The following is a 27,020-nucleotide window of genomic DNA, read 5'->3' on the forward strand; positions in this document are numbered from 1 at the left end:
ACCTTACCAGCTGATCTGGAGCCAGTGAGACACACAGAGAGATGCTCAGAGAGTCATCCTCTCTCCTTCAGCATTTGCTTTTTCTGCTGCTCTCCCTCCTCCCTCCTCTCGTTTGCTCTCTGTGTCAACAGATTGGCTCTTTGGCATGCAAACCTGTGATTCAGAGGAGAAAGTGTGGATGCAAGGGGTGCTTTAAATCTTTGATTAAAGAATAGTTCTGTTGTTGGTGACATGTGACTTATGATGGTTCTGTTGTTCGCCAACAACAGAACTGTGATAATTGTAGTCATTGTAGTCATCAGCGTGTGCCTCTTGCTGGGAGATGCTGGTGATGATGGTCATGGCTCCATCCTGGTCACAGACTGTGGCCTGAGGTGACCCCTGCGATCTTGAGACTAGCTTTCGTCCAGAGAGCTGCCGTCACTGAAGAACCAGAGTGGAAGAGATGAGGCAGAATAACAATGAATGAAATGATATCTCGATGAAAGATGACCAAAACGAGTCACTTTGTGCAGTGAGGTCATCTTCCTTTTTTATCTTCATACGCAGTGAACTATTTAATCTACTGTACAAGAATTATATATATACAGAGCTGGGTAGAGTAGCCAAAAACTGTACTCAAGTAAAAGTACTGTTACTTCAGAATAATATGACTCAAGTAGAAGTAAAAAGTAGTCTTCCAAATAATTACTTGAGTAAAAGTAAAAAAGTACTTGGTGGAAAAACTACTCAAGTACTGAGTAACTGTTGAGTAACGTCAGATTTATTTTTTTAACACAACCATTCAAACAGACAAAAGTACAAAATAATCATCTTAAGGCAAATTAAATCGATAAAATAATAAAATAAATTTAAATTAATAAAAAATAGCTTAAATTAAAATAATCTGAAAGTAAATTGAAGTACTTTAATACATAATAAAATAAAATAAAAAAATCAATTAAGCACAAGTAACACAAATTTCAAGGCTTTGTACTTTTCTTTTTTAACCAGGCAGAACTAGAACAAGCCCATGAACTCATAGAAACTGTGTGTGTTTGAGTCTGTGTAAATGTGACAAAACATGCAAAAACAAACCTTTTTCCCAAAGAATCACCCAGTGATGTCATGAGATTGACGCGTACGCGAATAAAAGGGATAAAAGAAAAGTAACAGCTCAACGTAGCCTAATGTAGCGGAGTAAGAGTAACAGTTCCTTCTTCACAAATCTACTCAAGTAAAAGTACAAAGTATAGTGATTCAAAACTACTCCTAAAAGTACAAATTTTCCCAAAACGTACTCAAGTAAATGTAATGGAGTAAATGTAACTCGTTACTACCCACCTCTGTATATATATATATATATATATATATATATCTCGCGTGCCATTCTGTGGGGGTCAGTGACTATGGGGTCCGGGGCCCTCTATTAAGGGTTGTCCGGTCTCTGTATGATCAGAGCAGGAGTTTGGTTCACATTGCCAGCAGTAAGTCAGACTTGTTCCCGGTGCATGTTGGACTCCGGCAGGGCTGCCCTTTGTCACCGGTCCTGTTCATAATTTTTATGGACAGGATTTCTAGGCGCAGCCAGGGGCCGGAGGGGATCCGGTTTGGGAACCACAGGATTTCATCTCTGCTTTTTGCGGATGATGTTGTCCTGTTGGCTTCATCGGACCGGGACCTTCAGCATGTGCTGGGGCGGTTTGAGGCCGAGTGCGACGCGGCAGGGATGAGAATCAGCACCTCCAAAACCGAGGCCATGGTTCTCCACCGGGAAAGGGTGGCATGCCTTCTCCGGGTGGGTGGAGAAGTCCTGCCTCAGGTGGAGGAGTTCAAGTATCTCGGGATCTTGTTCACGAGTGAGGGAACGATGGAGCGGGATATTGACAAACGGATCGGTGCAGCGTCCGCAGTAATGCGGTCGATGTACCGGACCGTCGTGGTGAAGAAGGAGCTGAGTCGAAAGGTGAAGCTCTCGATTTACCGGTCAATCTACGCACCTACCCTCACCTATGGTCATGAACTTTGGGTAGTGGCCGAAAGGACAAGATCGCGGATACAAGCGGCCGAGATGAGTTTCCTCCGCAGGGTGGCTGGACGCTCCCTTAGAGATAGGGTGAGGAGTTCGGTCACCCGGGAGGAGCTCGGAGTCGAGCCGCTGCTCCTTCACATTGAGAGGAGTCAGCTGAGGTGGCTTGGGCATCTGTACCGGATCCTCCTGGATGCCTCCCTAGGGAGGTGTTCCAGGCATGTCCCTCCTCCCTAGGGAGGTGTTCCAGACATGTCCCTCCTCCCTAGGGAGGTGTTCCAGGCATGTCCCTCCTCCCTAGGGAGGTGTTCCAGGCATGTCCCTCCGGGAGGAGACCCTGGGGAAGACCCAGGACACGCTGGAGAGACTGCTGCCCCCGCGACCCGGGAATGGATAAGCGGCGGACGATGGATGGAGATATATATATATATATATATATATATATATATATATGTTTACCACTTAATCTAGATAACGCTGATGAAATTACAAATGTTGATTGAAATTAATTTCAAAGTAAAACGTTTCTTCACTTGGAATTATTATTACAGAATACACACACACACACACACACACACACACACACACACACACACACACACACACACACACACACACACACACACACACACACACACACACACACACACACACACACACACACACACACACACACACACACACACACACACACACACACACACAAATTAACTCTGTAGGAAAATAATGTAAGTTTCTACATGAAGATAAATCAGAAATTAAAAAAAAAGACAATTTTCATTATCTATTATCATAGTTTAAAGTCTCATGTTAAAGTTTTTTTTATTTAACCTTTATTTAACCAGGTAATAGTCCATTGAGATCAAGGATCTCTTTCACAAGGGTGACCTGGCCAAAGAAGAAGAAAGAAGTTGATGTGTCTGAAGTAATTACTCACCTGAAAGCATTGAAACCCAACCTCAGGTCAGGGCCCCTTCAGCAACAACACTGCCATCACAGACCCAGATCAGATGAGCCTTATTTGCCCCCCGATCTCTACCTCCTCCCAACTGCACATCTTGCTGCATGTCAAAAGTGGGACCAAAACTAGAACTCCTATTTCAAATGAGGAACCCCAACACAGGAAAGAGGGGAGGAGCTGAGTCAAGAAGTTTATCCTGCTCACTGAAACCTGCTTCTATGCAGAGTCAGACCTTTTAACCGCGTGGGAAAGCACAGAGTGTAGCACCGCTAGTGTTTAGTGCAAACAAGTTTTCACTGTCGCAAACAAGAAGATGTGGCAACATGCAGATTCTTTGCACAGACCGTCTAATGCCACTGGAGTACGTCATCGAGTTGGACAATGCTGGGGTTGCTTTAAAAGATGTTCTTTATAGCTTCGCAACAAATTGTTGCACTCACAATGAGCTCCATTGTAAGCTCCTGCTCATATTTAATTTTTTTTAAATGATCCTACGTCTGAGACATCTACGGCTCACAGTTGCTGCTGCATGAATGAGTTCATGGGCGCGGTGTTGCCACAAAGGAGGGAGGGGGGGATGTGGTAAGCCTCAACACTGACGGGCACTGCCATTTATAAGATTTCTCAGTTTACAGTGAGAAGGCAAAAGTGTGTCATCCACGCCATCGCACCACCACTGACGCATAAGCAGGATGAATCAATCCTTTCTTATCATTACGCTAAATTCGGATTCTACTGTTCAAAATGTCTCAACACAAATCAAGACTAATCAGAGCAGGTGTACTTCCAGTCTTCTGCCTAATTTTAGTGAGCTTTTGCAAACGTTAGTCTTGGTTTCCTGTCGCACCTGCTGTGGTTTTTCTACTGCTCTGACTCATTTGCTTCAGTGTTTGGCGCATTTTGTGTGCAGAAACGGTCTTCTGAGTTACTTTTGCCCTTCAAGACATTTCTTCTCCGACATCAGGAAGATACAACACGCTCCTGGTATGTGTGGCTGATTAAATATTTGCATTAATGAAGTGGAATAGGCGTAAATTAGGTGGCCAGAGAGTGTATGTTTGAGCAGGAACAACTGATTGTGGGTGATGTAATGGGTGACAAGTGTCTTTCAAATCGCTGAAGAAAACGTCACTTTAAAATTTGGACCTTTGTTCCACCTTTCCAAAACAAGATTTGAGGTCTGACGGCCAAGCATCCAGGAAAGCAGAGAAATGGATGACTAAACAAAGCTGTTTTCAATTTAATTTTAGCAAAGATCTCAAAAGTGTGGCCTGTAACAGCCGATCTTTCATGTCCATCTTTTAAAGTCCTTAAGTGAAGAGACGGTGGCATCTAGTGGTGAAGGACGACCAGTCACACAGAGCGCCTGGCAATAAGAGCTTTATTTACAAATTAAATCGCGTTACATCATTCTCATTTTCTGAGCATATTACTTTACAGAGCTTTACAGAGTACTGTAGATCAAGACTGCACATTTATGTCAAAGAGAATAAAAAATGAAATCCTAAAACCTACTGAAGGGCAGTCACTTCCCCAGGTGCTCCTATACGGGGAGCAAACTAATATGAAAGATAAAAAAAAAATACATTCATTCAAATGTACATAGTTCGTCGTTGTTTTTAATAATAAAAGAAAACACTTTTTTTTTTACAAGTATAAAAACAAAAGATGGCAAGTGCCCCTAACTAGATCAGTTAATTTATCTCCCGACTGAAGCTACATAAAAGTTAAAAGACATTAAAAACCCCAATGGAACATCTTAACACGTCAAGATAAAAACATTAACAAAGAGGTATCTAAAAACCTGAATTCTACATCTAAATATAAAACTCTGTACACTTTAAGGCACTTGTGGCAGCCATGACATTTATACACAGAAAGGCACATACTGTATGTGCACTTTTCCCTGCTAGAAAAGTATTCAATTGCATTTATCATCAATATGAGTTTATCTAATAGTATATAAAACTAGCACAGCAAGTTAATATTGTGATCAATATTTACAATGTGTCATAGGTTGTCTCCAGGTAGGTCAACGCTGCATCCGACGTCATCGTTTTTAGACGACGAGGCTCTCCCGACTCACCGCTCCATTCTGCAGGTCAAGAAAAGACATTTTCAGTTAACTCATTGTACGAGAAAAATGTTTAAACAGTCTTACTTCATCACATTTTAAATTTCTGCAGGGACTAGACAACGTTTCTTTTTTGTGATAGTTAAAATGATTCCCTTTCCTGATCTCAGGCGTTAAATTGGTCTTTTTTTATTAAAAAAAACAAACAAACTATCTTTAAAAGTGCCAACAGATTTTCATATTTCGCGACATTATCAGATTTCTTTGAACAGTTTAAACAAAATCCATAAAAAAAGATCATAATTTAACCAAAAGGTACATACAACAGAATAAAAGGTGTTTACATCTCAAAACAAAAAAAAAAAATCCACTTTTAATGATATCACAAGAACGACGCTGTTAATGATGTTTAGCTCCGATTAGTTCTACTCTATGTTCACTGACAACTTTCCCCTTTTGTTTGATGGTCAGAAACTGAAAACCAGGAATTCAGATGTAAAAAAGGAAATGAAACGTTAACACCAACCCCGAGAATTGGTTTCAATTAGGTTATCATGTAAAGCATTTGCTGGGGAAAAAAGTTATAAACTAACTATTGAAAGAACTTTTAAAACCCTGTCAAAATTTAATACTTAATAAAAAAAATTGTAAGCCAAATAAATAAACAATGGCTTAATTTAAAATAAAACATATTTTAAGTATTGCAGGCGAAAAATTTGTTTAATCTTTATTAAAACTTTAGTAATACCGACTAAATAAGGTGACTCAAATAAGTTGGAGATGTCATTTCTTAGATGAATATTGATGAACTCCGTGGTTTTTGTTTTTTAAAATTATATACTTTAACCGCACTTTCCCTAACAATCGTTTGTAATCTAAGACTTTGACTTTTAGAGCTGCAATGACGCGTCGACATAGTCAATTACGCAGATAGACAGACAGGGTTCTCTGGCATGACGTAGCGCGTGGAAGATTCTCCCCACCCCATAGGACTGTTGGGAGGGAGAAACCCAACAACATGGTGCCCTTTACGCTCAGTCAAATCTAAATAGCGTATCACAGCAGCACAACCGCCATGCGTGAGCATCTCAAAAGAAAACATCCTGTGGTTCTCAAATCTCAAAGTGACGACACTACAACAATATACTGTAAGCATTTACCTAAGTCACAGTAAACGGCATGAAAAATAGCTTGTTATTTTATAGTTTTCATGTGTAATTCGTGGCTTAATCATTTTCTGGTGTAAAAAATAAAACGATGATGCTAACGGCTAACCTGCTTTTTTGAGCACTTAAAACTAAACATTCTGTTTGTCAATATAACAATCAGCAAATATACATCATATAATATAATCATTAAGATTAATAAAGTTACAAAATCAACGTGAATTGTGCAGTGATTAACACTTGTAATGGAAAACCCTTCAGACTTACAACTTTGGGCAGAATTTATGTTACAATTATGGACTTTTACATAAAGTGATGTCTTAAACAGTGTTCGCACTTTTCGGGCTTTGAATAAGTTACGGGTATTTTAGATTTTGATTTATTGTTCTGAATAAACGAAACGATGCCCTAAGACACTTTTGCTTTCGTTTACATATGAAATTTATTCTATTTTATTCACATTTAAAAGTAAAAAACTGTTACAATGGTAAAATGTATTATTTGTTGGCACTTAACAGAAAAATGTATCCAAAAGTGGGTAAAAAATCATAAGATTAAAATAAAAAAAATAAAATAAAAATCATTAGATTAATCTAAAATAATCCTTAAATTAAAATCGACAAGAAAATAACGGCCTACTTAGTTTTAGTCATTTCATTACTTCTCTTGACTGATTAGCTCATTTCTGTCTGTAATGACTGTACATGTGAAACAGTATGGGACTTACCTTGCGGAGATTGCTTTTCTTAGACGACGACAGACTTTCATTGTCACTGTATGGTGGAGGCGGAGGAGGTGGGTAGTCATCACGGCGACCGGGAAATCCAGAGGGTGGGCTAAGAGGAAGTGGCGGGGGGCCACGTGCTGCTCTTCCCCGATCTGAGCGGTCACTCTCGCTGTCCAGGCGCTCCCTGCTCCGTGCCCTTTGTTGCTCACCCATCTTCTTCCTCTCCATGGCTTCTCGGAGCAAACTGTCATCGTAGTCGTCTCGGCCTCCCCTGCCGCCGTCGCCATACCGACGGCCTTTCTCCAGGTCCATCAGGTCGTCACGACTGCGGCTCCGTCTCCCTGCCAGGCCCCCGCTAGCCCCTCCACCTCTTCTCCCGCGGTCCTCGGGGGAGTAGTCACGGCGTCTATGATCGTAGCCACTGCGAGCACTGCTGCTCCACTCATCATCCGACCTAAAAGGGAAACAATGACACGATAGGATTTGACCATACTGGAAACGTAGCTTCATCATTACATAAGCTGACACTCCAACTGAAAATATAAATACGGTTTAAAAATCAACCCCCCCTTCCGTTCAACCAATCCTCAAAATCTGCTGCTATGGACACAGCAGTAAAGACATTATTAAAGTGGAGTTTCAGTGCTGTATCCGTGTCTTTGAATCAAAATCATGTCACAAATACTTTATGGAAACATCAGTGTCCACTAGTAAAAGTAATCTGTGATAAACTACTGTTAAGATCGATTTACAAGATTGTTGCAACGCATTTTTAAATTTGCAAAAGCATCAACAAAATTAAATCTGTAGGACAATAAAGTAAGTTTCTACATGAAGATAAATCAGAAGTAAAAAAAAAAATCAATTTTCATTAAGAGGAGCTGGTCTGAATAACGGCTACCACGTAACTACAAGAAAAGGCTGTTCCTCATCAATGCACCATTGTTATATTTCAGGTTCTAAAAACATAGTCTAAGCCAGTGGAGCAGGTCGAGGAGTTTGGATATCTGGACACCATCTTTGATGAACTGCTGAAATTTTCCTCCAACACTGAAGAGACTCTCACAAGGTGCCAGCAACATCTCTACCTCGTGAGGAAACGCAACTCAGTCAGCAAAGACTGCATACAGATTTTTTACGGTACTTAAGTTTTATTGAATTTTATTCTGTGTGGAGTTTGCATGTTCTCCCCATGTTCCCTTGGTAGCTAATGTGAGCTACCCTCACAAAAACATGCAACAGTCCTGGGGTATACATGCCCCCTCTGGCCAGCCAGGGCACTAGACGGGGTGGGGAGGATCTGGCCGGAATAACGTGATCCTTCCACGCGCTACGTCTGGCCAGAGAAGCCCCACCCTGCCTGGTGAAAAGAAGCTGCTGCTCACTCCTCAGGTTAAGGAGGAGGCCTGAGCTCATTGCAAGGCCTCCTGGGGTTGGTAGAGGATGGCAATGCACAGGACTGACTTAGGAGCACTGGGTGATAAAATGGGTTAAAAAATAAATAAAAATTGGGGATAAAAAGAAAAAAAAAGAAAAGAAAAAAAAGTTTTACTGTGAACATAACATTCTTAATAACATGCCAGTTCCACTCCATCAGCCTCCACAACAGAAACCAATTGCAGTGACACTGTTTCAGTCTCTAAGATCATTAACCTTCCCTGCCCGTAAGACCACAGCACAGAAACACCAGAGACTAGAGTAATATGACTGCTCTGATAAGTCCCTCCACTTCTGCATAATCATTAGACATGATTAGACAGGCATACTTCACTGAAAAGCACCATGATAACTTTCACAAAATACAAAAAGCTTATTTCGTTCACATTAATTTGCATTCACACACATGGATTCTTTGGTTGCCCCTAAGCAAAATGAATTCATCTAAATAAAACACATCAGATAGAAGATTTGTAAAATGAATGATTTCTTTTATCTCCAACCCTGCATTGTGTTGTCATTTTAAAAACAACACCTGTCAGGATCCTTTGGATAGCAGATGATACTGTATGTCAGATTACCATTCACTGTGACCATGTCTTAGACGTGTTACTGGGCTCATTTTTGTAAGTTTGCTCAACCATTAATGGAGGGTGTTATTAGTCTCTACTGAATGGTTTTATTGTTTATTGTTTATTATTTATTGGATCCCCATTAGTCCTCATAAATATGAAGACTATTCTTCCTGGGGTCCACATTAAATCAAACAATTAATCAACAATACAGCATTTATACAAAGAATTACATGGATCAATTAACCTGAAAATATTAACATGAATTTCTCAGTGCATATGAACATTAAATAATAATAATAATAATAATAATAATAATAATAATAATAATAATAATATGAACATTGAATAATACAATGCAAATTAATGTAAATTACAGAGTCGTCTTTAGGCAATTGGTTATAAGAAAATAATGGGGTTTTGCTTGAGGAAGTGACTTACCCTCTTCTTCCTCTGGGCTCATCTGGGCGTCGGTGTGGTGGGTAGTCATCTCTGTGGTATCTCCGTCCAATGTCGTCTAGGTTGTCCATTGAACGGGCGCGGACGTGACCCCCCATGTAACCCCCCCCACGGCGAGGGTAGTCGTCACGGCGGCGGCCTTGCTGGGAGACGCTGCTGATGGTGCTCATAGCCTCGTCCCGGTCATAGACTGTAGCCAGAGGAGGCGGCTGGGAGCGACCCCCGCGGCCTCGAGGGTCCGGGCCGTCATGCAGAGAACTCACCTCAGTCATATTATCCACTGAGGAAAAAAAAAAACACAATAAAAGCTGAAAATAACTCAGCCTGTGCAGTTGTTTACAGCATTCATTTGTTTTTGTGTATCCTTGTAAGGCATGATAAAAAGGTAGTTTGCCAGTTACCATAATAACACAGAGTTGTCTTTCAGTAATACCTCATACACACAGATTTCACACCATTTCAGTCCCAAAAAAAGCAGTCTGTGTCATGCAGTTGTTATTCAGACCAGAGAGGAAGTGCCACATTAGTGTTACTCTCACAAAGTTCTTCAAGAGAATAGTTGGGTTTCTATTTCTCGCTGACATCATTTTTCGACTCTCATGACCTGCAGTACAGTTCAAGGCAACTAAACCATCATTATTTAATAAAATTCTGAAAATATGCAGTTATAATTGTTGTATTAAAAAAACAACAACTGCATTATGAGGGGATGAATTAAACGATTATTCAAATGAAATATAGTCATAGTGCATTCAGGTTGCCTGTGGCTTTCTTGGCTCTTTTAAAAAAAAAGGAGGCGTTTTGAAACCACTGGGTGATCTGCAACCCCCCTGGTGTATCGAGAAACAGCAGCAAGTGTGGCTTGTGGGAGGTTTGGGGTTTTTTTTTCCCGCTCAACTTACAGCGGCTGTAGTTGGCAGGTCTGGATGGGTCCAAATTGGCCAACTCCTTCTCCATATAGTAAATGGCACGTGTCGCATTCCCATCAGGGTCCACCTGGATGCGATACCCACTACGAGCTGGGGAGAGGAAAAGGGCAGAGTGCAAATACAAACAATTATTTAGACCTTTTCTAAACCCTATTCATCCTATAATGTTTCATATAAATCTTGAATTTTACAAGCAGGAGAGTATTGTGCTGCTAAAACTCAACTTTTGTTTTTCCATTTGGGCTTCAACTTAATGGAATTCTCTGCCCACCAAACTCTGACACCAAATCTTTGTTTTGATGAATAATTTGTCATCTACAGTCACAATGTTACTGTCAAACTTCTTGTTTGGTTGAAGAAATTATTTTTATTTCAACACTGTTCATTTTCATCATTCTCACTGCTGAGAAAGGGAAATGGAAACATGAGCTACAGTGTTCCTGTTTTGTGACATCGTAAGGGAATTCCTCTGATAAGAATACATTTTTCACTTCTAATGACTGCCAGTAAAAGGTAAATGCAATACGTGTGTGGGTGTATTTTTCCATTTACTCACTGTTGTCCACTCTGCTGTCTTGATCGTGTAGCAATGGAACTTGTGACCCTTGGCCCACTGCATGCATGATGTCAGAAAATTACATCATCACACAAAGTAGTCATTAACAAAAAAGTATTTAAAATGAGCTGCGTTTACCTGAGCTGGCAGCATCATATTCACGACCGTAACCGTTGTGGGGCGGGGGATATCCAGCCCCATTAGGTAGAGGAAGCAGGGGCATTGCAGGCTGATTAGTGTGTGGGCCCCCGTACACTGGCTGAGCATACATGCTGGCAGCATAGAGAGTGGGGGCATACTGACTGGGGACTCCTTTCTTCACAGCTTTTCCTGCTTCGTACACTGCAAAACACAGAGAAAGATTGAAGTGGTCAAAAAAAACAAAAACAAGAGTGAGCCACCACACATTTCTTTATAGTGATGTGTTAGTTGATCAGTACATGTGTCTGTGGTTTCCCACAGGATTCCACCCAAGTGAATGGAATTCATGGAACGCTTGAAGCTGAAACTCAGACCTCATCCAGCAACATAAAACTCCCGACAGCCACTCAGCCTATCTTGACTTTGTAACTTGTCTGGGGTCAATAACTGTGAACAGAGATCACTGATCAGAAGTGCAGCTTCTCTTCAGTGTTGCTGAATCTTCTCATTCACCTCTACTGAATCACATGTTAAAATATCAAACATTGGATCAGAAATAAAAGATAATTACAGCGTGGTTCAAAAGAAACCATTTTGGTCCTCATATCTAGATTTCACATCCAATAAAACTGTAGTACCAATGTAGATGTATTAGATTTATTTAAAATATGGGGCAAGGTCTGGTGCAAGGATTGGGAGTCAGCTTACCCGATGGCCAGCCGTCATCACTTAGTCATTAGTCATCGTCTACTAAGTTCAGTGAGGTTTATTGAAACAAATTGGCAGTTTGCAATCACCATCACTCACCAGCACTAACTCAGCGTTGCTTAAACACACCGGTCATCTCTAATTTTACCACCAAAATGGCATAGGATATTTGGCTGTAAACTTTAATCAGCTGCACCTCCGGCACAGATCAGCTGAAGGAGCTGGTAGCCACAGCTAACACTAACTGACTGGCTTCAAAACCAGTCTCACCCCCGTGTTACAGATTGTCGGTCCAATAATATTCAATTTTATGATTGAAATATTTCTATGTTAACATGTTTCTCCCAAGTGTGCGCACATAGTTTTCACATTGCATGTGCCACCGTACAAACGGTGCATGTACAAAATGTGTCCAAAAAAAACTGAGGGTGACGAGCAGGCAGAGCCGTCTGGGAGATTTGCGAGGCCCTGTGCGAAATGGGTCGGGGGGGCCTCGCGCGTGAGCGTAGCGAGCGAGCGCGCGCAAAATTTTTGGGTTTTTTGGGTCGGATCGGGTGTCTATATGCGCAATTTTAACTCTCCAATTAGCAAAATACTGGATACCTTCCCCTGCCTCATCATCATTTGACTTGCCTCGACGCGGGGCCACACGGCTGCTTGAGACCCGGTCGGATCGGTGATTTTTATAACAAATTTATCAAACGAGCCTTTCAGAGAGGCATTAAACTCTTCCATTTTCTTTAGTTTTTTTCTTTTTTCATCCCCTGATGGAAATTTCCTGAATCTGTCTCGTTCTCTCGACATTGTGTGACAGTTTGTTCCACACTCCACCCATCTGGATCAGAGCAGCTTGTGTCAATGCGCTTGGTCTGATCAGTTGTATTGAACAACAGACACGCGTCATCATTGCACATATATTTTATTGATATGCACAGACTAGTACACATTTAGGTCTGTAATGGAATGTGACTGTTGATATTTATAAGGGAAAAAACGAAAACAAAAAAAAAAAAAAAAAATTTTTTTTTTTTTTTTTTTCAAAAACGGCCCATAGCGCGAGGCCCCTTGGGGCGCGAGGCCCCGTGCGGTCGCACGGTTCGCACACCCCTTGCGGCGGCTCTGCGAGCAGGTTACCGGTTAGACTGAAAAAAAAATAAATAAATCAGCGAATTTTGGTCGTGTCTGATCAACTGATGCATCTCATTAAGAACATTAACCAAAGCCAATATAAGAGCATTCTCAGAGCCATTTTATTTCAACCATTACAGTATGTTTCCACTGGTCTTTAGGATGGGTACTCACGAGCTCGTGGACAGCAGCACCGCTCGGGGCAGCAGGGACAACTGACGTAGCAGCAGCATGTGTGTGGACAACACTGGCACCAGCAGATCCCAATCAGGAGGAGAAGTAAGAGGAAGCCCAGAACCACCAGCAGAACCAGCAGCCAGTCTGTAACAAAAATTAAGAGTTGCATTGTATGCTTTTGTCCTTAAAATATCCATTACCATCACATAAACACATACATTTAAAAAAATTTAATAATTATAAAACAAAAAAACTGAGCTCTCCAACTACAGGTAAAAAAAAAATATGTAGACTATTTTACCTCAGTGATCTATTACAAACTAATCTGGAGACATACATTCTGTTTTGGATTAACTACACTACAATGGCCACGGTTACATCATGTTTTTTAATTCGGAATTAATTATTCCGAATTAAACTATTTTCTTTCGACTTTACATGGAAATAGTAATTCCGAATTGAGGTTTACATGGAAAACACGTTTGATCGGCTTTATCCAATTCCATCTGGGGGTTGGGAAGAGTTCTGATTAGATAAAGGACAGACCGGAAGTTACGTCTACCGGAAGAAAAACAAAATTAGTTTAACAGCTTTGAAAAGCTCACAATTTTTATGTTTCCTGCCATCTGTTCTTTTAATTATTTCCAGGTCCTCCAAGCTATTTATTAAATAAATCGTCTCTGCCCTTGACCACCATTTACTGCGTGCTGCCATCTTGAAACTTTTGGCGCTTTTCCACTAGTACCTACTCAGCGCGACTCGACTCGCCACGCCCCAGTTTTGCACTTCTCCACTAGGGGTGGAGGTGTACCGAGTAGATACTTTTTCTGTATCTATTCTGCCGAGGTTCTAACCAGCTGAGTCGGCTGTATCTGATGTCATCACACTACACACCACCGATTGGTCGGGGGCGGGGCCGTCAGACGTTTGAGTCCAGAGGCGAAAATCTGCCCAAAGAGCGACTCGCGGCTTCTTCATTTTATTCAACAGGCATTTGGCGTTCCAAAACTCTGTTTGGTGATCCAACTCTGAGGTGCAGATGTTCATAAACCTGGTGGCTGAGGAGAGAATTAATAAGGGACCTAGACGGGTGATGAGGAACGACCAGATCTACCAGGAGCTCGGCCACTTCTCAACTGCTCGCGGCTCCCAGCTGACTTTTCAGCATCGCCGAGACAAACAAAATTTTAAAAAAGCGTTGCCGCTAGGGGTGGGCGATATGACCTAAAATTAATATCACGGTATTTTTCATCTTTTGAACGGTGACGGTATAATATCACGGTATTTTTTGGTACGTTTTGGGAGGAGTAGCCTGTCCTGTCTCTTTATGTGAATAAGGTTAATATTTTTATAATATAATAAGTAAATGGTAGGTATCCTTATCAAAAAGAGACATGGGAGAGTATTATGCATTCTCAACATACTTATTTGGCAAAAAACCTAAAGATCTTACACACATATATATATATATATATATATATATATATATATATATATATATATATATATATATATATAAAATATTATATTTATTTTTATTATATTATATTTTAAATATTTTGTAAACCTGTCTTAAAATGTAATACTGGACCTCGGTTGGGCTGGTTGGACAGCGGGTGGTGGAAAATTTCCCTTAATTTTATTCTCTTATTCTCTAATTTTCTTCTAAAGCCCGCGGTACAGGTGTGTTTTTTCGAGAGAAGAACATGGTTATGGGTATTTTTTTGTCACTCTCTCTTTCTTTTGGGCAAAAAGATTCTTTTAAACCGACATTCATTAATTTTTTCTCCATCTTGAAGTCGGTGGCTGGTATTCCGGCAGATTGAAACAGCGCTCTGCGCTCCGCTGCCGTCAAAGACCCGCCCAGCTCCACTTCTGATTGGCTAGTGTTAGTTTGGTTGAGCCAGAGCTGCTTTCCTCTCATTCCATTGGTAGACGAACTCGGTTGACTCAACCTTTTTTTTTCTCTCAAACCTTTTTTTTTTTTTTTTAAAGCAGTCAAACTCGCACGCCGAGAAAAAAAACTCTGTACGCCGGAGATCCGGCACGGTGCCGGAATACTTTAAGCCCTGTCATTTCTTACTACTCTTGTCGTAAGGTGTAGCAGCATAAACGATGCCTGTAGTGAAAGCTGTGTAGTCTTGGGACGTGCTCCGCTGGTGCTGCAGCAGCACCAGCGGAGCAGCGGTCCCAGCGGGACCAGCTGCTGTTCCCACTTGCGCTCGTTTTGGCCCGGGTTGCCTCTTCATATTCACGGGCGTGCGTGTTTTTTAAGAGATGAAACAGGTTGCTTGTGTTTCCACCTCTTGCTGTCACAACACGGCAGCAAACCTTGCATATCACCGACGTTTTTAATTCCTTATTTAGGCTTATTATTTTATAATTGATTTATTACGGTATTGACGGTATTGCAAAATCCATGTCGTGGCGCAGTTTCACACCGGTGATGACTATGACACCGGTGTACCGCCCACCCCTAGTTGCCGCTCTAAGCTTCTTTCACTAAAATTTTTTAACTTGATATCGGACACAAGTCACAGACCCAGCAGCCCATTTATCATCTCCTCCATGTTCTACATCTTTAGTGTTGTTGTCTTCTTCGTTTAGATCACACAATCAACTACGTCACAGCAGCTTCGCTCCAACCTCCTACTTCTGATCTGGGTGTCTAAAAACAAACAAGGGCAAGGCGAGTCGAGTCGCGCTGAGTAGGTACTAGTTTAAAAGTGCCATTTGTTTCGAAAACAAGCCCAGCGCGGAATATAAGCGTCATCGGGACAGACGGGCAAGGGAACGAGCATGCGCAGAAAGACCGGAATTAATTTAAGGCGGAATGAGTGTATACATGATCGCGGAATTACTCTATTCGGATTTAAAATCGGAATAAACCAGCCACTTACTTCGGAATTAAGTTTAATTCTGAATGGCCATTTTCATTAAGTTTAATTTGGAATGGCCATTTTAATTCTGAATTAGGTGTTTACATAGTAATTTTTACTAATTTTAAATCAAATTTAATTTTAATTCTGAATTAAAGAGGAATTAAACTTCCCATGTAAACGCACTCAATGTTATATACAAAAAGGGATATAATATACTATGTTAAGTAGAAAACAAAAAACCCTGAACATCTTGGTCATGTTTTTGTTTTTCTAAAACATCAAACTGGAAAAGCAGGTTCACTCGGCATGTCAGTTCAGCCAGCACAGCCCAAGAGAGAGGTGGCGCAACATGTTCCAAGAATGAGATACAATGCCGACATTATTCCGCCGTACACATGATAGACTGAGTAAAAAATGACTTGTTGCTTGGCAGCTGAAACTGATCTGTAGATCACACGTCTGACTGAAAGTCACCTATGGACGTTAAGTAACAGTCTTAAAATTATATGACACGACCTCATCTTCACATTTTGTTGAAATCTGCACAACCCTGAAGTGGGAAGTGCAACTCAAACATCATTTCCAAAGAAAAGAAAAAAAAATGATGTGAGTAGATGCCAGCGGATTGACGGAAGGACTCAGCCAGCAAGTATTCATACACAAATGCAACTATGAGACTTTCTGCTTATCAGATTTAATTTGAATTAGTATTTGACGGTTTGGAAACACCTCAGGAAATCAGATATAAGTTTGTTGGACCGAATTGTCAAGATGACAATCCAACACTGCAGTTTTTAAGAGTATGCGTGCATGCTTACTGGAATTAGACATTGATTTTTTTTATTTTTGTAAAGAGGCTATAATTAGAGAGATGAGAGAGCTGTACGTCCAATAAGAGTGTAAAAACAGTGACAGACAGGTGAGGATCAGAGCCAACATTCATATTATTTTTGAAATTTTGCCAAGTTTCAATAGACACCCAGGATTAATGGACTCACTGCTATGATGGTTTATCATAGCTAAACTGCATTTCACCTTCCTGCAGCTGACTTCACACACAAAACCAAATATCCACTCTGGTCTGTGATTTTTTACATCAGCGGATACAAAGGCGAGTCTATGGTGCTGAAATCTAATTTTGTATACTTTGCTGCCTAACAAGAGCACCCACAGGTCAGAAACTGTTTCACAACAGGTGCAAAATATCCATATTAAAGAAGTTAATTGATACAAACACAGCCACAATAGGTATATTTGACAAGAAGGAACACATTTGTTGAAACACATAAGTATATTAGTACCTGATCATCTCAATGGCTGAATGTACCAAATGATGAACTGCTTCTGCACACAGCAGGATGTTTATCTCTCTTATAAATTTAGCTCCACTCTCTGAATTAATGCCCCAGCTATTAGTTCAACAAAAGCCTTCAGCTTGGTGGAATCTTTTGAAGAAAGTAAAAACAAGCTGGGTAGCCTTTAGTAAAACACAAACTTCACAGCTCACATCAAAACCTGATAACCCCAAATTGCCCTCAATGTTTATCTTAAACATTAACTCAACTAAATCAAGTGGCTTGTACTACCTTCCATAACCAGTAAGTCAATGCCAGGCAGGAGGTCAGTAGTATTTGACTTTCTCTCTGTGAAAGAAAGATAAAGTCACAATTACTTTAAAAGTAGAATCTGCCTAGTCCTACTGCCTACAACACAAGCCCAGAAACCTTAACACCTGTTCTGTGTCAAATGGATCTGTACTAACCGTGAATCTGTTATCAAATAACTGTTCAACAGCCACTTGCAAAAACAAATGAATAAGCTAGGCCGAGGGCTATGACTACAGTTTCCTCCTCCTCCCTCCCATACTTTAAGAGTTAACCACATCTGCTGACTGGATGAGAATAAAGAAGAAAGAGGAAGGGAAAAAGATTTAAAAAAGGAAAGGAATTTTGTGCGACAACCAAAGAATCCAATTCACACTTACCAAGGACTATTACTTCAGTGTAATCTTCTCCATTTCCAGTGAGATCCTGCGATGACACCACGGAGCAGACGTAAACACCGCTGTCTCCCCATGCAGTCTGCACAATATTCAGGTCAGCATCTATGGAAAACAATTGTTTTCTATTATCTCTATTATGAAACTGTCATTTAAGTAGGATTTTACAACAGCTCAGTTGCAGTGTTTTGACAATGATCACAAGAAGGCAAAAAAATAATGGGAAAAAAAATACATATTCTTCTTGTGTGTGGATTCTTCTAACTGGGGTTGGTTTTGCCCTCCAGCTTCAGAGTAGACTCATGATAGATATATCTGCATATATCTGAGTGTGTGTGTCTTGTGATTAGTTTGCCCTCTGCCATGTTACTTGGAATGTATTAGCAATATGAGGACAGTGAACATGAAAGATCCCTTCTGCTTCGTTTCACACGCACAACGCAGAGTCACACTTTGACTCCGGCATGCTGGTTTCATGCTTCATTTTTGTTTACTGGTGCTTCCTGTATATGACCTGCAGAACTGTGTAAAAGCAAACATGAGACAATGCCACATTAAAAAAGGTTACACAATACTGAAAAGGGCCTCACTTAGTAGGAGTGGTGCGGTGTTGGAAAGCTTTTTTTTTTTTTCCCATTGAGTACTATTGTGAAATATCAAGGAAAACCCCCTTTCAGACATGATCTGTGGCTTTATAAATCAGTTACAGAGATGACATTTCATTAAGACACTGGTCTCTCCCATGTTAATGCTCCTTATGCATCTGTCAGACATCTGTGTGAAAAGGACAGAGGGAAACATGGTGTGCACAATACTGGTCCTTTGCAGTGAATGAAGTGAGATACAACCACCTCAAAAGGGTCTTTTGTCAGAATATCAGGTTGTTTTTCCATAAAAACTAATTTAGTGTTGTGTTTTAAACTAATAGTTTCTGGGCAGCTCCTAAGTAAAGGAGTAGGTTGTTTAACTGTGTTTTTGAGCTTTGTTCTTTGAGTAAATGAAAGCAGTTGATTGGAGGATCTCAGGAACTGAATTATGTTTTTTTATTGACAAAAAAAAAAAAACAATACTGCAGCTCCATAATTGACATCATCAGCATCATCATTGAGAAAACATGATATTTTACTTTACTCGAGTACATCAGGTAGTTTTCTCCCATGACAACGTTTATTGCTGATGAGAGTGCTTAAAAAGGGAACAGTTTTATACAGCAACATATGATGAGGGTGAAAACATTTACCTCAGAAGCTGACAAAAAGAACTTGTGGCGACAGCTAACCATCATAGATAAAATCATGCGGTGTGTGCACATTAATGTTAGCAAAATCTGAAAAATTGCAGTATTTTTAAAGTGGTAAGTATATTTGATCAATTTCACTCTAAACTGCTGTTGCAAAATGTTATAGAAAGCACCCAAAAAACCAATCAGACATGAAACAGACATGATGAGGTTAATGGAAAGCACTGCATGCTCGAAACAGCCTTCGGTGGCTCTCACGAACCTGATTAAAGAACCGATACAGCTCATCCTGAGACTTAAGGGGGATTATAATTAAGTGTTGTTGTCATCAGAATGCGATACCATATTCTGTTACTAATTCTCAGAGTTAAGACCTGCATGCGAATGCAGTCAGTTTCTGTTTCTTTCCAAGCTCCTGTATTTGCTGGGCAGGGTAGCAAGCTGACAATTATCTCATTCTCCACTATTTTCTCTACACACTCCGACATATAGCAAATTAGTCTTGAGTTTCTGTAATGTCATAAATTGGCTCAGCCTTTGCTCAAACACTCTTGATCCTTTAATTGACCACATAGCAAACAGCTGTAAAAAATAATGTGCATGCCTATTTTAGATAATCTTTGTCATTAGTAAGGCAAGTCCACATACATATTGTGCACAAGACATAATTGGGTTGTATGATGTTACTACTGTCATTTAGCAGACGCTTTTATCCAAGGCAACTTACATCAGAGAACAACACAAGCACAAAATCAGTTGGATAAGTGCTAGTCAGACTGCTGTGGGTCCAGGTGCTGCCATGCCAGTGCTACAATTTTATTTATTTTGTTCACCCAACCCAACAGTCCCTTTATAAAAGCTGAGTCCTGCAAAGAGCTGGATCTTCTAACTAATTGTGATTAACCATTAATTGGAGCTGTGGAGTGATACGTATTTGAGGTGTGAAGACCCACTTGTGCTTCTCCATCGCAACCCAGAATCAGTACTAATGCAAACCCCCCTCCGCAACATATTACTATATTGCATGATATCCAGCACTTCACTTCTTCATTTTCTCCCTTTTGCTGAACAAGTGCAATGGGCCATGCCCTTGCCCTTCCCCTTCTCTTTTGTTTATGATGCAACATTTGCAATAAAATGATTTGCTATTGCTATTATTCATTACTATTCTGAAAAGCTGAGATTGGAATGCTTGATTTAGAAGTCAACCAGTCTTTATCTGTCATGTGTCAATATGCATTGATCCTGTGAGAGGGTTAAACCTCGCTCCAATGTTTAACTTGGGTGACATGGAGCAGTTTGGACGCTTGTTTCTGTTTAAGTCAGCTTTTACCCCTTTCCCATTATACAGTTTTTGACCTGATTCAACTCTACTCGTTTCAGTCATTTTACGTTACAGTTCAGTACCACACCCAGAAACATGTGGACCTCCTCGTAAAGTAAATATAGCAGTCGCTGTTGCAAAGGAGTTGTTCTCAAGGCTCATCAGAGACGTTAAGCCCCAGACTTCGCGTCCGTCGAGTGCACCACCAACTGCAACATCGTTCCTATAGTACGCGAGGAGAGCGCATCGTACCGGCGGTGACCGAAAGGGGGCAGTAAGCAGAGCAACAGTTGGAAAAGTGATTACCATATTTTCTGGACTATAAGCCGCACCTGTATATAAGCCGCAACCGCTCTATTTAAAAAAAAAAAAAAAAAAAAACAATAAAAAAAAAGATATATAAGCCGCATCCGCTCTATTTAGAAAAAAAGATATGCAAGCCGCAGATATTTATGTTGTTAGATTAGATATTTACTACATGTACAGAATGATTTTGAGCTGTAAATGATGTACATGTTTGTACCTAAATAGATCCTTTCCTAACAGTGTCTTTTAACACGGCAGCAACTTTTCTGATTAAAACGGGACAGAACCAAGAGAAAATAACCGGTATTTATTTATCTATTTATCTGTTTGAAATCTGCTTCTACTTCTATCTGCTAAAGAAGAAGTAGTGTATTCTTCTTTGCATTTATTTTGTCTTAGTTTTTATTCTAATTCCGGTTAGCACTCCCCCTAGCGGTGGAAGAAAAATCCACAGAATAGAACCTTTGTATAAGCCACATGGTTCAAAACCTATGAAAAAAGTAGCGGCTTATAGTCCAGAAAATACGGTAAATATTTAGTAGTAGCGGTAGTAGCAGCAGTAGCAGATTAGAACAACGAACAAGTTAACATGGCAACATTGGATGATATAGGAGATTATAACTTTGCTTTGGTTGCGATCTCGGCAAAGGAAACGGCGCCAGCGACCTCCGCGTCGTCACTTGTGGCCAGCTGGTATCAGACCGGGACCAGCTGGTATCAGACCGGGACCAGCGCCACCCGCGGCCACAGCGAGAACTGCAGGTCGCGTACGCGTTCAGTGTCTTTTTGAGAACGTGCACGTCGATGCCTCAAATGAATGCAGGACACGCATGGCAGCCATGATGCGTACGCGTTCTGAACTGCAAGTATATCTGGGGCTTTAGTCGTGTGGCATTTCAGTCTGACTCAGCCAGTTGAAACTGCAACCAAGTAGGTACGAAAAGGTACCATCACATAGTGGTAAATCCTGGAGTAGAGTTGAACTGAGCAGAGAACTTACTAAGGAAAAACCCCACTTGTAATCGACTCGTTACCTTTTCAATGGCATTATGAAACTGCAAAGAAACTAGTTGATAAACAATGTAAAGGTTAAACAGGCTACTTACTGAAAATGTTTAAAACCTTTTGATGGGCTTCAATTTCAGTATTCCTTCTGGTATTTATTTTCAAAATTATTTGTCCAATCCAAAGTTTAGTGTCAAGTGATTTAGAAGTGCAAGATTGTCAACTCACCGTTCATGATGCTGATCTTGCGACCCTGGTATTCTTGGCCGAGGGTAACAGCGTTGCCTTGCTTCGAGGCCACTATGCGGACAGTCCTCTGGCTGTCGGAGCACTCGATGTTGGCGTTAAAGTTGGGGTTGTTTTGGGCCAGGACGTTGTCCGCACTGCTGGGATTGAGTGCGGCCTGGATTGGGTCCCGGCAGTATGACTTGTACTTCCATGTTATGACAGGAGGCGTAGTGGCAGACGTCTGGTATTTACAGGAGAGGGTCACAGGCTGAAAGAGGATGACAATATGCCTCTTGGTGGGACACTGTACTGAGATGGCGAGGGCGGACTCTAGAAAGCATTAGAAAATATAGATTAATTAGCCCATGTGATACATGACTGATTGTTATCATTATGAAATGGTACAAACTAGGGCTGGGCGATTTTGGACAAAAATAAAATCCCGATTTTTTTCTCTGAAAACCCGATTTTCGATTTCGATTTCGATATTTTTTGGTAAAACTATAAAAGACAATGGAATAAATTGTTTCAAATATTTTATCTTCATTTTTAAAGAAAAATAGCAAACAAATTTCCTTATTGGGATTGAAGTGCAATTGAAAGATACTGTAAATCCTCCTTGAGTTTAGTAAAGTGACAACATTTACAATTTTCTTGACCAAACAAAGATGACTAGACGAGCTCTGTCTGTAAAAAGCTGCAAAAAAGGAAAATCAATTTTCCGATTTTTTAACATCAATTGTGATTAATAAATCCGATTTAGATTTAAAATCGATTAATCGCACAGCCCTAGTACAAACCCTTTGTAAGACCGCTTAAAAGATATCTCAGCAACACGCACCATGTAAGGTGTGGCACATAATAAACAATGTTTCCCCACCGTTAGTATCACTGAGACTGGCTGAGATGAGTCACTTCAGATTTCCTGTGGCTCAGTGTTTCTCCATTCCGGTCCTCATGGGCCCCTGTCCTGCATGTTTTAGATGCTACCCTGCTTCAACACACCCTGATAGAAGTACCTGTGTCATCAACAGAGCTGTGCAGACCTTGGTGACAAGCTAATTAGAACCATTAATTAAAATCAGGTGTGTTGGTGCAGGAAAACATCTAAGTCATGCAGGACAGGGGCCCATGAGGACCAGCATTGAGAAACACTGCTGTGGCTTAAGGCGGACCAACACGTGGTCACATACATCAATGTTCTGACAATACATGTATATTCTATCTTGATTAGGATGCACATGTGCTATTTGACCTTGTGGTTATTTTAGATTTGTTGGGATTAAAAGTGTTTCCCCCCAAAGCATGTCATAAAAGAGCATGACTCCATCTGTTCTGAATCCACCTTCAGTCAGTGAAGCTGTTCATTAGATTTTGAAGGCTAGTTTGTGGAATAAAATGGAAATCTGTTCTTATTGTTTATAAATCCACTGTTTATTGTTTATTAAGATCCCCATTAGCTGTCACCCATGGTAACAGCTAGTCTTCCTGGGGTCTACACATAAAATACATATAAATGTAACATATATAAAATTCGTACATTACTACGTGAATAGAGCTAAACTGAATGAGCTTGGACTATACTAAGCACTCCAAAATCCCGACCCACCCATCCACCTCCCACCACACAACCCCATCCTACTCCGTACATGCACAAAACAATGAAAATAATGTACATGCACAAAACATTGAAAATAAAATCAAAATAAAACAATGTCAGATGTTACAAGAACACTGTTCTAAAAATCATCACTAGGTACAATTAAAGATAACACACAATCAAAGCTTGGTTTAGACTATTGACTAGAACATGTTTAGAAGTCAAGACAGATTAAAATTAAACATGGTATCCATGAGATCAAAACAAAACGAGAATTCTACATGTTATGAAATCAAAACTCTAGTAAAAACCTAACTGACTGCTAATTGTTACTTTAATGGTATTCAGCCAACATACTTTTTTTAGGATGTTTTTTAAAAACCATTACAGAAGTAGTGTGTCTTAAGCAATCCGGCAACTTATTCCATAAAGAAATAGAACGATATAGAACAGTTTTTTGCATAGAGCATGATCTTGCAGCTGGTAGTACAAAAATACCCATGGTATACCCACTGTGACTTCCTCTCCTCTGGTTTATGTTCCTCTGTCTGCAATTAGCCTTTGATTTCCAGCCACAAGAGACAAAAAGTACAACCAGAAATGTCCTAATGTACTCTTAAATCAGCAACTTGTGCTTTTTATTATTTTACCTTCTTTTCTCATAATTTTATTTCATTTTATTTGTTATTTACTGTCTAATTATGTCTTGCTGCTTTTAATGTCGATGTAAAGCACTTGGAATTACCTTGTGTTGAATTGTGATATATAAATAAACTTGCCTTGCCTAATGGCACGTTCTTAAATGAAATAAGCAGATCGCTTAGAGTCACTGAAAAGTTAATTTTGACCAAGCAAAAGAGCAACATTGAAAAATATTTTTTTATATATCATAAAATAAAACATATGTATTTTATATAAAAAATGCACACTATATATATATATATATATATATATATATATATATATATATATATATATATATATATATATATGCCTTAGGTTCTTACCAGCATGATATTAACCATTAATATGTGTGCAGACAAAAAAAAAAAAAAGGAAAAATATTTTTTTTCCGTAATTTATAACTTCAGAAATGTGCCTTCCTATTTACTGCGTCAACTCCCATAATAAACCTCCCGAAACATTCTAGTCTAGTTTCAGGCACCTTTATTAAATTTGTTTCAATGCTTCAAAGATCATTTTCATTCAATCTAACAAAACTTCACAACTGGACAGCAGAAATGTCAGTTTACACCCAAAACCAGACGACAGGGGAAAAGAAAAGGATCCTGCAGTTTCCACGGAAGAAGAGGGCCCACCCTTCCACCGAAAACAGGTCAACTTACCTGTCGCCATTAAAGCAGCCACGATTATCGTCCAAAACATGTTTAATCCCTTTTTCCTCTTAGCCACAGTCGACGTGACTACCGACAACTCGTAAAACACAGCTATAACACAAGTAACCCCGCTTAATATTGAAAAAAAAGTTTTAAAATGTTCATCCAGGTAGACTCAGCTCCATTTTGTCTTCCTCCGCTGATAAGCGCGTACCTGAACGCACCACCTGCGAGGTCCAACAGGTGAATTTTTAACACAAGTTTTTAAAAACTTAGATTAGTATTTTGTTTTATTTTTTGTCGGAGTTAGAGTTATATCATTTTTTAGAACCAGCTACAAATGAGTTTTGCTGTCCACAAGTGTTTACAGCGTGGAACTTTTGTCAGTGAAGTTTATTTGTACACGTTTCCCCCCCGCTGGTTGGTACGGCCCAGCAGCTCCAGATAACTGCTGTTGGTTAATATTAAACTTCTCATTGACGAAGAGAATCCCTCCCTTGGTGAGATTGTCTCTCTTTTATCCGACTATTGTCGAGTAGTTTGCTCCCTGTTTATACACAGTGAACTTTAAAAAGGAGCATGTGTAGCCTATAAGGACAACTCGTACAACTTGTCCTCAAACATAATTGTGTTTGTAAAAAAGTATCAAAGGAGCTTTAATGTGAATGTTAACAGTACTCGAGTTGTAAAAAAAAATTAGGGGGGATGGTGGATTGTATCATATGGGGACAGATAATTTGTGCTGAATACAAATAATATAATATATTACAAATAGCAGTGACCAAAACACCTGCAGAAATACTGCAGGAATGACATAGCAGCAGTTAAATGCAGCCTTCTGTAAGCTTTAAATATCCACTGGGCTTACATCAAATACATCAAAACACAACAATAAAAAACAGTTTTCTGAACTTATCAATATGACTCTGTCCTTCACAGGATAAGTAAAATGGATCACTGCAAAAAATCAAAATCTTAACAAGAATATTTGTCTTATTTCTAGTTAAAATGTCTCATTTTAGTAAAAACTGTCATTACACTTAAAACAAGACTCATCACTGGAAAAAACAACAATTTTAACTTGTTTCGAGTAGATTTTCACTTAAAATAAGTAGAAAAATCTGCCAGTGAAACAAGATTTTTTTGCTTGTAATGATAAGATAAATCTTGTCCCACTGGCAGATTTTTCTACTTATTTCAAGTGAAAATTTACTTGAAACAGGTGAAAATTGTCAAAAAAGTAATTTTTCTGGTGTTATTTTTCTGGTGATGACTCTAAATGTTGAAATAGCAGTAATACCACATTTATTGATGAAATGACATAAGGGATGGAAAGGGAGGATGGCAGTTTTACAGGGGGGGTGATTTTGACCATTTTTATTTCATGGGGGATGCCATCCCCCCCTCATCCCCCCTCATCCCCCCTCAACTCGAGTACTGAATGGTAAGATATAGGTCTTCTCCACAGAACATTGAAGCTCAGGAAAATGAGCTCTGTTACTTATTTTACCAAGTAGTGGTTCTAGTGTTGTGAATAATGGGCGAACAAATTCAATAAATAATTTAAGATAACCATTCATTATGCTAAGGCAAAATAATAACTAACTTGAATGTAATAACTAAATGCTTACACACACATATACTGTGCCCAAAATTTCACTTTCAGTACCACTCAAGGTGACAAAACGTGCTTATAATTTTTAAAATATCCATGTCTGTAGACTAGGGATGGGCGGTATGGACTAAAAAATGTATCACGATCATTTCTGGCATTTATCCCGATAACGATAAAAATGACGATAAAAAAATACCAATTCAACTCCATCTTTGTAACTATAAATCTATCTCGCTCTCAGATCCGCCATGTTTGTTACACAAAAACGTCATCAACGGGAATTTTTCTTTCTTTCTTTCTTTCTTTCTTTCTTTCTTTCTTTCTTTCTTTCTTTCTTTCTTTCTTTCTTTCTTTCTTTCTTTCTTTCTTTCTTTCTTTCAGGCTCATTTCCTTCCTTCCTTCCTTTTTCCCCTTCCTTCCTTCTTCCCTTCCTCTTTTCTC

General features: G+C 39.8%; 1 protein-coding gene across 2 annotated transcripts; it reads right to left on the reverse strand.

The window, feature by feature from the left end:
* Positions 1 to 4,333: 4,333 nt before the first annotated feature.
* Positions 4,334 to 25,192, reverse strand: lsr (lipolysis stimulated lipoprotein receptor). 2 transcript variants are annotated; one of them, XM_061717349.1, is made up of 11 exons: positions 24,974 to 25,192; positions 22,028 to 22,357; positions 17,910 to 18,029; positions 17,512 to 17,568; positions 13,041 to 13,187; positions 11,028 to 11,231; positions 10,890 to 10,946; positions 10,307 to 10,423; positions 9,387 to 9,684; positions 6,937 to 7,390; positions 4,334 to 5,064 (listed from the first exon to the last, which is right to left on the reverse strand). In XM_061717349.1, exons 1-11 carry the CDS (start codon positions 25,011 to 25,013, stop codon positions 5,029 to 5,031), a joined length of 1,860 nt encoding a protein of 619 aa, XP_061573333.1. In that variant the 5' UTR covers positions 25,014 to 25,192; the 3' UTR covers positions 4,334 to 5,028. The 2 variants fall into 2 exon arrangements, with proteins under 2 accessions (XP_061573333.1, XP_061573334.1); XM_061717350.1 differs by lacking the exon at positions 17,512 to 17,568.
* Between the last annotated feature and the right edge of the window lie 1,828 nt (positions 25,193 to 27,020).

Source organism: Cololabis saira, chromosome 3 (genome assembly GCF_033807715.1).
Source record: "Cololabis saira isolate AMF1-May2022 chromosome 3, fColSai1.1, whole genome shotgun sequence".
NCBI lineage: Eukaryota > Metazoa > Chordata > Actinopteri > Beloniformes > Belonidae > Cololabis > Cololabis saira.